The following is a 14,406-nucleotide window of genomic DNA, read 5'->3' on the forward strand; positions in this document are numbered from 1 at the left end:
AACCATTTTGAGTTTTGGCTCAGGTTGTGGTCTCGGGGTGGTGAGATCGAACCCCATGTCAGGCTCTGCACTGGATGCAGAGGCTGCTTGAGCGTCTCTCTCTCTCTCTCTCTCTCCCTCTACCTCCCCCCACGTGCACACACACACGCTCTCTCTCTCTCATAAATAAATTTTAAAAAATAAATTAGATAAATAAAAAATAAAACAAAAAGTTAATACATCCATACCAATAAAGTTAGAGGAGGAAGAATGGAGAAGGTATCATTTAAAATAGAATACATAAAAGTCAAACACCTATGGGCCAATTTTTTTTTTTTAAGATTTATGTATTTGAGGTGGGGGGGAAAGGACAGTGGGAGAAAGAAAATCTCAAGCAGACTTTGCACCAAGTGCAGAGCCCAACATGGGGCTCAATCCCACGACCCCGAGATCATGACCTGAGCCAAAACCAAGAGTCAGACGCTTAACTGACTACATCACCCTGGAGCTCCCCACCCTTTTTATTTTTTATTTTTTTAAAGATTTTATTTATTTTTTTTGACAGAGATAGAGACAGCCAGCGAGAGAGGGAACACAAGCAGGGGGAGTGGGAGAGGAAGAAGCAGGCTCATAGTGGAGGAGCCTGATGTGGGGCTTGATCCCATAACGCCGGGATCACGCCCTGAGCCGAAGGCAGACGCTTAACCGCTGTGCCACCCAGGCGCCCCTAGCCCCACCCTTTTTAAAGGACCAATGGTATGACATTGAAAAATATATGGGGAGCCTGGGTGGCACAGCGGTTAAGCATCTGCCTTCGGCTCAGGGCGTGATCCCGGCGTTATGGGATCGAGCCCCACATCAGGCTCCTCCGCTATGAACCTGCTTCTTCCTCTCCCACTCCCTCTGCTTGTGTTCCCTCTCTCACTGGTTGTCTCTCTGTCAAATAAATAAATAAAATCTTTAAAATATATATATATAAAACACTAATAAATAGAAAAAAACTCCATACTCAATGGGATTATTAGATTTTTTTAAAGATTTATTTGAGAGAGAGAGAGAGAGAGAGAGAGAGGGAGAGACTCCACAAGTAAACTCCCCACTGAGCGCAGAGCCTCACGCAGGGCTCAATCCCAAGACCCGTGAGATCATGACCTGAGCTGAAGCCAAGAGTCAGACACTCAACTGACTGAGCCACCTACGTGACCCAGGATTATTAAATTATTAAGAATGTTAGAAAGAATTTAATTTTCTTCCTACTGATGTATAGACTCCACGTAATCTCAATCAAATCCCAACAGGGTTGTTTTTTCTATTTTGGGTTAGTGTGTGTTTGTGTATGTGTATAAAGTGACAAGATTATTTCCAGTTTTACAGAAATGCAAAGAATGAAGAATAACTAAGGTATGTTTGAAGAGTACAGGGTAAGAGCACTTTTTCTCTGAAAACGAGATTCATTACAAAGCTACAGTAATTAAGACAACATGCTGTTGGCACAAGGACAAACAAAGCAACGGAACAGAACACAGAGCCCAGAAATACACCCACCCATATAAGGACGCTTGATTTATCACAAAGGTGGTGCTAAGAAATGGGGGCAGGGAGGAGGAGGGAGCAACGGTCATTTCAATAAACACTGCTAGGGAACTGGATTTCCACAAGGAAATAAATTTAATTTGACCTTTACCTCACACCATATAAAAATTTAATTTCAATTCCAGGAGGGTTGCAGGTCTAAACATGAAAGGCAAAACAACAGAAGTACAGGACTGTTGCCGTTTACTATGGCAGCCCCTAGTCATACGTGGCTACTGAGCCTGTGAGATGTGAGCACCTTAAGTGATGTGTGCTGTGCATGTAAAACATACAAAGGACTGCATATTTTGTACAAAACACACTGAAAATAGCATTGACATTTTTTATGTTGAGTACAGGTTGAAATGATAGCTTGGATACACTGAGGGAAAAAACAGATTGTCATATCACCCATTTTATTTTAGTTTTTGGTATGTGGCTACTAAAATACTAAAATTATTCACATGGTGGCTTGCATCTGTCCTTCACATATTTCTTTGGGCAGTACTAACAGAAGAAGAAAAACATGTTTATGATGTCATGATAGGAAAAACCATTAATAAACAGAACTAAATAAAGTGGCAACTATTAAGGAAAAATTTGAGAAATTGGACTAGATTAAAAATGAATTTGCGTTTGGGGCGCCCGGATGGTACAGTCAGTTAAGCGACCGATTCTTGATTTCAGCTCAGGTCGTGCATGATCTTGGGGTCATGAGATCAAGCCCCGTGTTGGGCTCAGTGTAGAGTGTCCTTGAGACTCTCTTTCCCTCTTACCCCGCCCTCCCTGCCTGCTCACTTGCTCTCTCTCAAATACAATAAATCTTCAAAATAAAATGAATTTGTATTCATCAAAAGACACTATAAACAGTGAAAAAGGAAGCAAAAAAGAGGCAGCTGGTATCTGCAATGCATAAAACCAGCAAAGGGGTCATGTTCGGCACACATAAAGAAGCCCCACACATCCTACATCCATAAGAAAAAGAACAATACAGTCATCCCCCTTATTAGCGAGGGACCCCCAGCGGATGCCTAAATCCACGAATATACTATACCCTATCTATACTATCTATACTATGTTTTTTCCTATACCTACAATAGTTTAATTTACAAATCAGGCAATGCATGAGATTAACAACAATAGTTAAAATAATAGTAATATTAATATATAATAATAAACTAGAATGAGTGTAACAATACAGTGTAATACAAGTTGTGTGAATGTGGTCTCTCCCTCAAAATGTCTTACTGTTCCTCACCCCCTCTTCTTGCAACGATGTGAGATGATAAAGTGCCCATATAGGAGATGAAGGGGGTGAGTGACATGGGTGTTGTGACCTCGCATCAAGCTACTGCTGACCTCGTGACCACATGTCAGGAGGAGGATCACCTGCTTCTGGACGGGCTGACTGTGGGAACTGAGACAGCGGAAAGCGGAATCGCAGACAGGGGGACCACTGTATTCCAATGGAACAGTGGTTCTCCAAGCATGGTCCGTACACCCATGGCAGTCCCGAACACCCTTTCAGCAAGTCCACTAGTCAAAATTATTTTCACATTATGGGGCGCCTGGGTGGCACAGCGGTGAAGCGTCTGCCTTCGGCTCAGGGCGTGATCCCGGCGTTATGGGATCGAGCCCCACATCAGGCTCTTCCGCTATGAGCCTGCTTCTTCCTCTCCCACTCCCCCTGCTCGTGTTCCCTCTCTCGCTGGCTGTCTCTATCTCTGTCAAATAAATAAATAAAATCTTTAAAAAAAAAAATCTCACGTCTCTTTAAAAAAAAAATTATTTTCACATTAATATCTAGAGGTTATTTGCCTTCTTCCCTGTGTTGACACTTGCAGTGATGATCTAAAAGCAATGGCGGGGTTTAGCTGCCAGCATCGTGGCAAGAATGAGAGTTGCACAACGAAGTGTGCTAGTAGCCACCGTTCTTCACTTCCACACACTTAGTTTAAAAAAAGCAAGTTCCACTAGAGAATGCCCTTGATGCATTAAAATCATTATATTAAATCTCAACCCTCAAGCACACGCCTTTCGAATATTCTATGTGATGAAATAGGAAGCACATCTGAAGCATTCCAGCAATGTTCCCAATAAAAGCACCATGTACTGCGAGCTGAATGAGCCACTTCTGCCATGATATATCAAGATACCTGACATACGAAACTAAGGTTATGCAGACTTGGACAGTAGACATTTTCTCAAAAATGAATGAAATGAACCTGTCACTTCACGGAAAATAGCTGACACTATCTGTGGCCAATCAAAATCCAAGCTTTCAGGCAAAATCCGAATGTTGGAAAATTTGTATCCATCACTCTGGGCTCCAAAGCCTCTCCACTTTAAAGACTTTTCTGTTGAGAGTAGTGGTGATAACAAATATAATTTTTTAAAAGATTTTACTTATTGGGACATGTGGGTGGCTCAGTCGGTTGAGCGTCTGCCTTTGGCTCAGTCATGATCCCAGGGTCCTGGGATCGAGTCCCACATCAGGCTCCCTGCTCAGTGGGGAACCTGCTTCTCTCTCTGCCTGCCGCTCCCCGTGCTTGTGCTCTCTCTCTGACAAATAAATAAATAAAATCTTTTTTAAAAAATATTTTATTTTTTTTTTAAGATTTTTTATTTTTATTTATTTGACAGAGAGACAGACAGCAAGATAGGGAACACAAGCAGGGGGGTGGGATAGGAAGAAGCAGGCTCTCAACAGAGGAGCCTGATGCGGGGCTCGATCCCAGAACGCCAGGATCACGCCCTGAGCCAAAGGCAGACGCTTAACGACTGAGCCACCCAGGCGCCCCTTATTTATTTACTTTAGACAGAGAGAGTGCGAACATGAGCAAGGGCAGAAGCAGAGGAAGAGGGAGAAGCCCAAGGAGACTCCATGCTGAGCACAGAGCCTGACATGGGGCTCAATCCTAAGACCCTGAGATCATGACCTGAGCCAAAACCAAAAGTTGGCCGCTTAAGCAACTGAGTCACCCACGTACCCCACAAACATAATTTTTTATCTTTTTTTTTTTAAAAGATTTTATTTATTTATTTGACAGAGATAGAGACAGGCAGCGAGAGAGGGAACACAAGCAGGGGGAGTGGGAGAGGAAGAAGCAGGCTCATAGTGGAGGAGCCTGATGTGGGGCTCGATCCCAGAATGCTGGGATCACGCCCTGAGCCGAAGGCAGACGCTTAACCGCTGTGCCACCCAGGCACCCCCTCCCACAAACATAATTTTTTAAATACTGAATAATGAAAGGTATCAGTATCAGGAAGATCAGCCTAACTCAGTAAATCATTATTTTACAAATGCATGCTATTACAAAATCATCAATGGGTAAGAGATATTCATTCAGAATGCAAGACAGACAATGTATTTTAACTACACAGGAAAAATTCATTGATATTGTTTCATACTCTACACTGCAACTAACCATTAAGAGACCATTACTTGTCATGGTTTGGAGCAGTATCAAAAAAGAATATCCACAATTATCTGAAAAAGCTGTCATACTACTTTTCTCATATACTTCGATCAAAACAGCCTATAACAACAGCTGAGCACAGAAGCAGATATGAAAGTCTAGCTGTCTTCTATTATCAAAACACTAAGATCTATAAAACAATGCAACTCTACTCACAAAAATATTTTTGTTTTGGAAAATAGTTTTCATTTAAAAATATGCTATTGATCTTAACTTGTGATCAGTTAATTGTATAAATTCTCTGTGACTCAATGATTCCTTTCCCACATGTACATACAACAGAATGTGTGAACATGTGTTCCAAGAGTATCCTTCATAAAAGCAAAACTTGGAAACAACCAAAATGTAGTATACTCCAAAGGCAGACAGTATATGGTAATGAAAATGAAAAAAAAAAACAACATTTATGAATCTCAAATATAATGTTGAACAAAATAAATCAGGCACAAAATAATGTGTACTGTATGGTATTTTTATGAAGTTCAAAACATCAGGCAACTGGACAACAGTGTTTAGGAGCAGAGGCATACAGTGCCATGACTGATAAGAGCAGGAGAGTGCGTGCCAGAACATCAGGAGGGTGTCAACTCCAGGGAGAAGGGCAAGACTGAGAGCAGCACAAGAGGGGATCTGAGCTAAGGGTGATGCCTGCGTCGTGACCCAAACAGGTCAGCCCTAATTGCTGAGTGACAGACTAATTTCACCACTGAGATGCAGACTCTCAAATGAGACCAAATTAAGTCGATCTCTCTGCCGACTGCACGAGACCACCTAAAACACACCAACACCAAGAGACCGAAAATAACAGTACATGAAAGGAGGGGGAAGAGGATGAGCGAGCTCCCATAGCTCTGCAAACAGCAAACAAAACAGTCCTTTCGGGAGAAACCACACATGGCTTCAGTGCAATAAAGGAACATTTAGTTTTTTTTTTTTTTTTTTTAAGATTTTATTTATTTATTTGACACAGAGAGACAGCACAAGCAAGAGGAGTGGGAGGCAAGGGAGAGGGAGAAGCACGCTCCCCGCTGCGCAGGGAGCCCGATGTGGGGCTCGATCCCAGGGCCCTAGGAGCATGACCAAACGAACGCAGACGCGTAACCAACTGAGCCACCCAGGTGCCCCCAAGATTTAGTCATTTTAACATGTATTCACCAGCACAGCTTTAAAATGTAGAGCAAAAATGAACATATTTATAAGGGAAAAAGGACAAACATACACGCAGAGTAGGATAGTTTAACTGATCTTACCCAGAAACTGACACATTAAGCACACTAAAAAATTAGTAAAAACACAGAAAGAATTAAGAGCACAATTAACAAGGGGTTGATTTAATGGGGGAACACAGAATCCTCTAAACCCTGGGAACACATTTTCAAGGACACATGGAACACTGAGAAAAATGTAACCATGTATTAGTATAACTAACTGGAGAGGAATCATTAAAATAGAGACCATGACATCCAGCAGCATTAAATTAAAAGTCAATGATTAAAAGTAATCCAAAAGGTCTGTTTGCGTATTTACAAATACTTCTAAACAATTCATGGTTGAAAACTGAAACAATGAAAATTGGATAATACTTAAAATTGAGCCAACGCAACTAACATTTCAAAATCTAGTATAGTAATTAGAGGTTTCCAGCACATATCAGAGCAGAATAAAAATGGATGGGTGAGAACTCAGGAAGGCAGGAAAGTAACCACAGAGAAAGAAGAAAACAAAAAACCAGATTTGTGGTCATAACCAGCAGGAAACTGCGTGGTGATGGCCCAGGGGCTCCTAGTCTGGAAGCCGAAAAGTCGGACGGGGTTGTCTCCCTGCCTGCCCTCAAGCAGGCTCAGCTTCCCACAAGGTCTCCAGGTGAGATCAGCAAGGAATGCAACTCCCCGAAGCAGTTGGCACCCCGGCGCAGGTGCCCTGGACACTTGTCCAAGCCTCCAGAAGAGGCTTAGAAATGGACAGCACCCCCACCGGCGTGCACCCCACCTTGCCATAGCATCCACACCCCTCTTCCAAGGACAAGAAAGTGAGAGGACCCCATGTCTCCACCTACTGACAGATGTCTACAATGCAGGACACTGTGGTATTGGCCATCAACACCTTTCAATACACAAAACAGAACACCTCTGGTATTCTGCCAACACTGGAAGCCTCAGGAAGACAGAGGATGAGGAGGAGACAAGTCAGAGGGGGACCGATCTGCTCTGTTCTCGGCTGTGCTGCTGAACACTTGCCACACGTGCCACACACTGACTAATCAAGTCTATACCACACACAACAGCAGCAATTAATGGAAAAGAGAGACCGAAGTTAAAAAGTTCTTCTTTGAAAAGACAAAACTGACAGACCTAGATCTAGCAAGACTGGTTCACAAAAAAAAAAAAAAAGAGAGAGAGAGAGAGAAAGCACAAATATAAGGGATAAGGATTTGTACGTGCAGGTACAGTAAGAAGCAAAGACATGGCCTCCACACGATTTCAGAGCAGGAACTCTAATAATTTCTCAGAATATAATTCACCAAAACTAACTGGAAAAGAAATAGAAAACCTCTTATCCACAAAAGAAGCTGAACCAGGAATTTGTTTTCCCAGAGATGTGCACGGCTGCGACAGGAGTGGGAGAGACAGTGACAGCCGAGAGGGATCGAGAGGTCAGAGGCGGGTTACTTGAAGAATGGACAAATTCTAGAGCGTCTGCACTCTCCTGGGCATAAGCAGGACAGAAGAAAAGATCTGTGGTGTGTAAGAAGAAAAGACTAACCCAAGCAGCAAAGCCCTGGAGAGGATGAAAGGGGAGAGGTCCCTGAAAGCCCCAGGGAGGCAGGCCTTCCCCGACTGTAGGAGTAGCAGAGGAGCCAGGGTCTGAGTGTCCACTTCAATCTCCTCCCTGGAGTGTAAGTGAGGGTCAGCAGCAGCTGAGCTGAGTAGGGCAAAGAGGGTGTGTGGGGTTTGGGAAGAAAGGAGAAGGGAAGGTTCATGCCCTTTTGAGGTCGGGTACGAAGCCAGAGCAACGTGCCAGATGCCTACTCACAGCCCGGACCACGATGTCAGTGGGCAGCAGGGAGCCGAGGCCTGTGGTGTTCCCCAGCAACATTCCACCAGGCGGAGAGAAGGGCAGTGCTGAGCCAGGTCCCAGGCAAAGGACTCACGGGGCTTTAAAAGCAAGTGGCAAGTGATGGCGATGCTGAGTCCTGGAACTCTGGCTGTTCTAGCAGAACGGTGCAGTCAGAAGGACCTGCCGGTGTGACCGGGGTGTCTGCAGGGAAGACCTCTTGGGCATCCAGACATGACAAGGTCTAGGAATGGAGGAAGTCTACAGTGTGGAACTGTAAAGGCAGGATGCTGGGCAAAGTTTTACTGATATTCTACCACGACCTATGATAACTGCATGCTTACCCAGAAAAGAGCAATTCCATTCCACTTCCACTTTATAACTCAGAGCTCCCACCTGACAATGAAAAACTCCCAACTCCGGGCCCACCAGAGAGCTCAGGCGACCGTGAGAGCCGGACAAGCACATGGAGCCCCTCTGAGGACAAGGGGACACATGCACTGCTTCACGTTTGGCAGAGTAAGGAACACAGCCTTTGAAGTGGGTCAGAAAACAACAACACTTGTAATGAGCCCTTAAAGGCTGAGTGTGGCCAGTGTGACCTTGCTGAGCCCGACCCTTCTCTGGGAGGAAGAAGCTTTTGTTGTGGGGGTGGCAGGTACCCTTCACCTGGGGCAACAGGCCTGATCCACTGATGGGAGGGAAGCAAGCTCTCCACCATGGGAGAAAGCACAGGTCAGCCACCCTGGGGAGGCACAGGGGGTGTGTCCCACCCAAGACCCCTAGAGACACTGGCAGACTGGCTTTTATCATGGGGGTGGGGATACCGGATCACTGGGAGAGCTGCACCTGATGCCCCAGGCACAGGGTTGCCCCAGGTTTGGGCTGAATGGGGGCGGTGGGAGCCGGGCAGGGAAAATACCACGGTGGGAGGCTCATGTTGAACGGGACTAAGGGTGGCCCAGCGCCACACAAAGGGGGCTGGAATGTGAAGACCCCTCTCCGGCCCACACAAGCACCAGGGTGCAGCACACACTGCTAGAGAAATGAGTGTGTGGGGCAACAAGAGCAAAGCCAGGCCGGCTCCAGTGCTGACCAAACTGACCCAGCGCCCCAGGAGTGTGTGTGTGGGGGGGGGCGACTGCTGAATAACTGCAGCCCCCGGCCCCTGCGGTCTCTTGCACGAACTGCTTGGCATTCCACCAAACAGTCTGAGAGAAACAGAAAGTAAGAACCAGCAACGCTTCAGGAAGAAGTAACACCAATTCTACACAAACTCTTCCAAAAAACAGATGAAGCAGGAACACATCTGAACTCATCATTTATGAGGCCCTGAAAGACATTAAAGACAAGAAGACTTCAGGCAAACATCCTTCATGAGCATAGACGAGAAGTCCTTAACCAAAAAAGCAAATCGCCCCAGCAACATGTAGAAAGAATGTCCCGAGAAGGACCTATACAAGCTTCACGCAGCTTTATGCAAAACAGTCCGAATCTGGAAACAGCCCAAACACCTGTCACTGGTGAATGGATAAACACAGCGTGGTGCGTCTCTACAATTTATCCAGCAATAGAGAGAACAAACTACTGGTGCATGGCTCTCAGAAGCATTATGCCCAGTGGAAGGAGTCTATGTGACACTCTAGAAAAAGCAAAACCATGGGGACAAAATCAGGTCAGTGGTTACAAGAGGGGCGGGGCTACCAACGTGACCAGGGGAACTTTTGGGGGTGATGGAAATGTTCTACATCCTAACTACAGTAGTGTTGGTTACACAACTGTAAAATTTGCCAAAACCCACTCAACTATATATACACTTTAAGAGAATTTTACTAGATGTAAATTATATCTCATTTTTTAAAACAAGGGCCAGCAATTTTAGCCAGCTTGAACAAAGACACCAACTTTACAAAAGTAGCAGAAGGTCTAAGTCTACAAACATAGGCGAACATTTCCTCTGTGGTGCCCAGCATCACTTCTTTGATGAGAGAAAGCCTCATGTGACAATCCGTTACCCAGGACAAGCGGGGAGTCAGGGGATGAGGCCGCCAGTGCGGCAGGACAACTTCCAGGAAATCGTAGAGATTTCTACTTGTCTCCAAAACCAGGCTGCACCAGCTGCCCTTCTGGCGCAGGCACGGTCCGGCGGTGACAGAGGAGCAGGACCGCACCGACGACGGGAGGCGGGAAGCTGAGGAGGCACGGCGGCGCTTCGGGCAGGGAACCGGAGCCTGGCGCCGGCGAGTGGGCACCCCGCACCGGCGCAGCACGGCCGCCTCCCGTCAAAGGAGCGGGCCAAAGGTCACACACTCTCAGAGGCCACGGGAACGAAACAAAGTAAAACAATAAAATGATAAAAGCAAGAAGATCTGAGGGTGAAACACTTAAGACCGACTATGCCATCTTTTTAATCCTTCTGAGGGGGTTCCACGGTTTATTCACTTCCATGTTCCTTCATTCATTAACTCAAATATTGGGTTTCCTAAAATAGGCCAGGCTAGGCACTGTTCCTGGTTAGAAAATACACAAAAACAGCGGCCCTTGTGGAGTGCCTATTCCAGTGAAGGAGACAAGCAAAATGCAGACGCTGAATGTGCAGCGTATCAGAAAGAGGTATTGAGGAGAATACACAGGATAAGGGGGCACATGAGAGGAGGTGGGGGGAGAAAACAATTTCTATCCCAATAAACAATGCGATCTCGAGGGTTAGCTGTTCAAATCCCAGTGCAGAAACTGGCACGATTTGGGCACTGCCTTCAAGGAGCCCCTAGAACAGAAGTCACTGGTGTGGCGGCAGGCGGGAAGGAAGCCAGGGAGACCGGAGAGGAAGGAGACTCATGCCGTGCAGCGGCCCGTTTATTTACCAGGGCGGCGCATCTGACCTCGACAGCAGTCCCCACACACAACAGAGCATGCTAGTGGTGGACGCTGGTGTTGGTGGCTGCATGGAGGGAGGCATCAGAAGACAAGAGCTCAGAAAACAGTCAGCTGCTCACAGGCAGAAATAAAAGGAAGAGAAAAGCCCTAGAATGTGGAGCCTCACGTGCTTGCAAAAGCCAAGTCCTTCTAGAACCTAAAGAGCAGACTCAAAAGCCCTTTCAGGCCCACAGCCACTAACACACACCTGGGCCAAAGAGCAGACTAAGGCTATGGACTTCCCAAGTAAGCCTGAAGACCTCAAGAATGCCTACATTCAGATGAGGCAAGAAATCAAGAAAAAAAAGGGTGGGAAAACCCAGAATTAAGAACTGCATCTGGGAAAAAATTTCAGGTGAGTTACTAGCACATGGAACTGGCCAGAAGCAAACACTCTAAGAGCCTCTGAGCTTTCCAGCAAACTGCATTGCCAAAGAAACCTTGAGGCCAGGCTAAAAAAAGCAAAAACACATCCTTTGGGCCCCCTAAGCATGCTGACCAAGTTGTGAGACCAAGGAGGGCAGGTCCCCTACTACCTCCTGCAGACGTGGACAGAAGACCGGGAAGAAAACCCCAGAAGGTGGAGCAAGGGACCAGAAGATGGCGCAAGAAGAGTTTCCTTCCAGAAAGCTAACCCAAATTATTTCATTCCCCATTTAGCTCTGTAATCCACAGGGTTGGAAGGCTGACAAGCCCACGTGTCCTGTGCAGGGCACTCACCGACGGCTGGTCGAGGCCGCTGTGCCTCTCTTCCTTCTCCACAGTCCGCCGGCAGTCCGGGCACACCCACAGTGGCAGGTGCAGCACGCTGTTGCCCTTGGGAGCCATGGAGAGGGCCAATTTGCTCGCAGTCTTAATCCCACTCTCTAAGAACGAAGAGTCTTTCCGCTCACTTCTGCACAGAAGACAATAATCCCCAGCGGGGTAGGGTGGTGTTCTATGATTCATGCCAAAATTAAAAGGAGTCTGGAACAGAAAAAAAATTCTGTTTTCAAAACATGATCCAAAAAGCTAAGATCATTTAAAAGTACAATAGAGTTTTTAAAATTACAATGTACGTTTACATAAGCATCAAATAGGGAATTTGTTAAATAAAACTGTATCTAGTAAACTAGAAACTCATAGTACTTTGAATAAAGAGAAGGACCATAAAGAACATCTTAGTAAGAGTTAGAAAACTGTCCAATTAGCCCCTTCACCCAGACTTCTGTATTACTGAGAGCTGTCCATCTCAGTTCTCACACGGCGGATGCCAGGACTCCTGACTATCGGCAGAGTTTGAAGCCACTATTCCAGAGGTGTGTGCACACAAGGGCTCACATCGAAGGCAGTTATTCTGGCTTAAGGGTGTGTGTGCAGATTCCAACCACGTCAGAGGTGGTGTTCCGGTTCGAGAAGCAAGACAAACATCAGGAGTCTCCCAGTACCACACATCCAAAACCCTGCCTCCCTTCCGGCTCAGCATCAGTTCTGCTCAATTCATCTCCAGCTACCCAATTTCAATGTCTGCTTTTTCAATTAGGTAAGAGGCAAGATCATTACCCTAGATTTCCTTCAAAAGATTATCAATTACCCTATCAGAAAAGGAAAATTAGCCTTAAAAACACACAAACAAGTACCACAGATTTAAAACAGGCCTGGAGTCAAAAGGTTAGCAAGCAGGGGCCAAGACTTTAATCCATATCAATGTGAGCCCAAACTGGGTCGTCTGCACAGAGGAACCGTCCTGCAAATCCTGAAGAGAGTTTCAAAAGAGGTTCACCTGGGCAGCAGGTAAGCAGGGAAAGCGAGGCATGGCCATCCAAGACTCTGCCATGGTTCCAAGCCAGAGCACGTGTGGGATCAAGGCAACAGAAATCCCCCAGTCCTCCGTTGCCATCCCCAGTCATGGGACACATTGGGGGCAAAGGTGGACCAGGACCGAGGCCACCCTTCAGGCTGCAACCTCAAAGTATTTTACAAAGTCTCGGGTTCCACCCAGATTCCAATACCTTCCCAGACCTGCCCAGTCAGCAGCCCAGCTCTCCCCTCGGCCCGCGGCTCTCTCTCTGTTCTCCTGCCCCAAGGCTCACACAGGTCTTTGGCTGTGCTTGTTAGCCCAACTACAAGTGTGCCTTTCCACGACCGGCTCCACAGCTGAGTGAGCACTCTCAAAAGGCCACGGGCTCAATCTCTAAAGCCCAGGATGGCTGACAGGTGGTCAGGTGCTTACACGGGGGGCTGAATGAGTAAATGAATGAATGGATAATTAAAAGAGTGAATAACAGCAGCACTAAGACTTGCACATACATTCTTATCTGCTTTTATAGTCCAGTGACCGAAACTGCTTACACCTGTCACATCTGCAGTTTCCACGGATTTAACCAAACCCAGCGCAGTAGCCATTTGAATGTCTGGGCAGTGAGGTGAGGGAACTGAGTACTATATCCCAGTGAGTGGTATTATAGAAAGCTCCAGACTACCCCTCAAACCATGGAATACCATGAGAGGAGAGGTCTTTCTCTGTCTCTACAGATCCAAGATGTAGAAATTAGACAATTTCCAAAATCATGCTGATTTAACCTATGTAAAACCATCTCTTGTCCCTAGGCCTAGAGGAAAAAAAAACCCATCATCAATAGAACAGCCACAGCCTTCAGATCTTTCTAGGCCACCTTTTTACTCAGAGAAGGAGCTGCCGGGCTTCAAAGTTACAAAGTCTCCAAACCAGAGATTAGAAGAGCCAGAGCTGACCTGAGGGTAACCAGTTCAGCCCCAGATCATCTGTCTCTCCACCCACCGTCAGCCTGTCTGTCCAGTATTTACTGGGAGCCACCGTGTGCCAAGGCACTCGTCCAGGTACAGGGGACACAGCAATAACTAAAACAAAGTTCCCTGCCCACAGGGAACTAATATCCCTGTCAAAGACAAAGACTACAAATACACAGATAAGGAAAAAGATACTGAACATCAGACAGTGGTCACTCAGAAGGAAAAAAACATAGAGCAGGCAGGAGTGTCTGGGTTTGGGGACAGTGCCTTCCCACTTAGGATGGCCAGTGAGAACTTCCTCGAGGAGACACCTATGTCTGGAACCGGCAGAAACCGCATAGGTACCCGCACAGGTACCTGGGAGAGGGACATTCCTGAGACCAAGCAGAAAGGCCCTGGGTCAGGAGGCCAGAGGGGGAAGGGGGAAGTGCTACCAGGGTGATGAGTCTGTATGTGGGGAAGAGATGAGATGGGAACAGTTGTTCAGGGAGAGCTGACAAGACTGCTAAGAAAGCAGATGTTGGGGACAAGCGGAGGAGGAAAGGCAGAAACAAGTCTTCCTTGGACCGAGTGCAGGGAAGAGCTCTGAGATGAGGAAGCCCTCTGCCATTAACATTTGATATACACGCTGTGCCAGGCGTCATGACAGGTTAGA

The 14,406-nt window shown here is 46.3% G+C and overlaps 1 protein-coding gene across 4 annotated transcripts in view; it reads right to left on the bottom strand.

The window, feature by feature from the left end:
* Positions 1–14,406, bottom strand: part of FAM193A (family with sequence similarity 193 member A) — a 178,103-nt gene that overhangs the window by 109,786 nt on the left and 53,911 nt on the right. For all 4 annotated transcript variants that reach the window (XR_015725605.1, XM_087864340.1, XM_045774830.2 and 1 more), the window contains exon 2: positions 11,721–11,966. Coding sequence is in view for 3 of the 4 variants with exons in the window: in XM_087864340.1 (XP_087720466.1) it covers positions 11,721–11,966 (246 nt within the window). In the remaining variant the exon portion in view is untranslated. The remainder of the gene's footprint in view (positions 1–11,720; positions 11,967–14,406) is intronic.

Source organism: Ursus americanus, chromosome 8 (assembly GCF_024610735.1).
Source record: "Ursus americanus isolate L20-20 chromosome 8, mUrsAme1.1.p, whole genome shotgun sequence".
Taxonomy (NCBI): Eukaryota; Metazoa; Chordata; class Mammalia; order Carnivora; family Ursidae; genus Ursus; species Ursus americanus.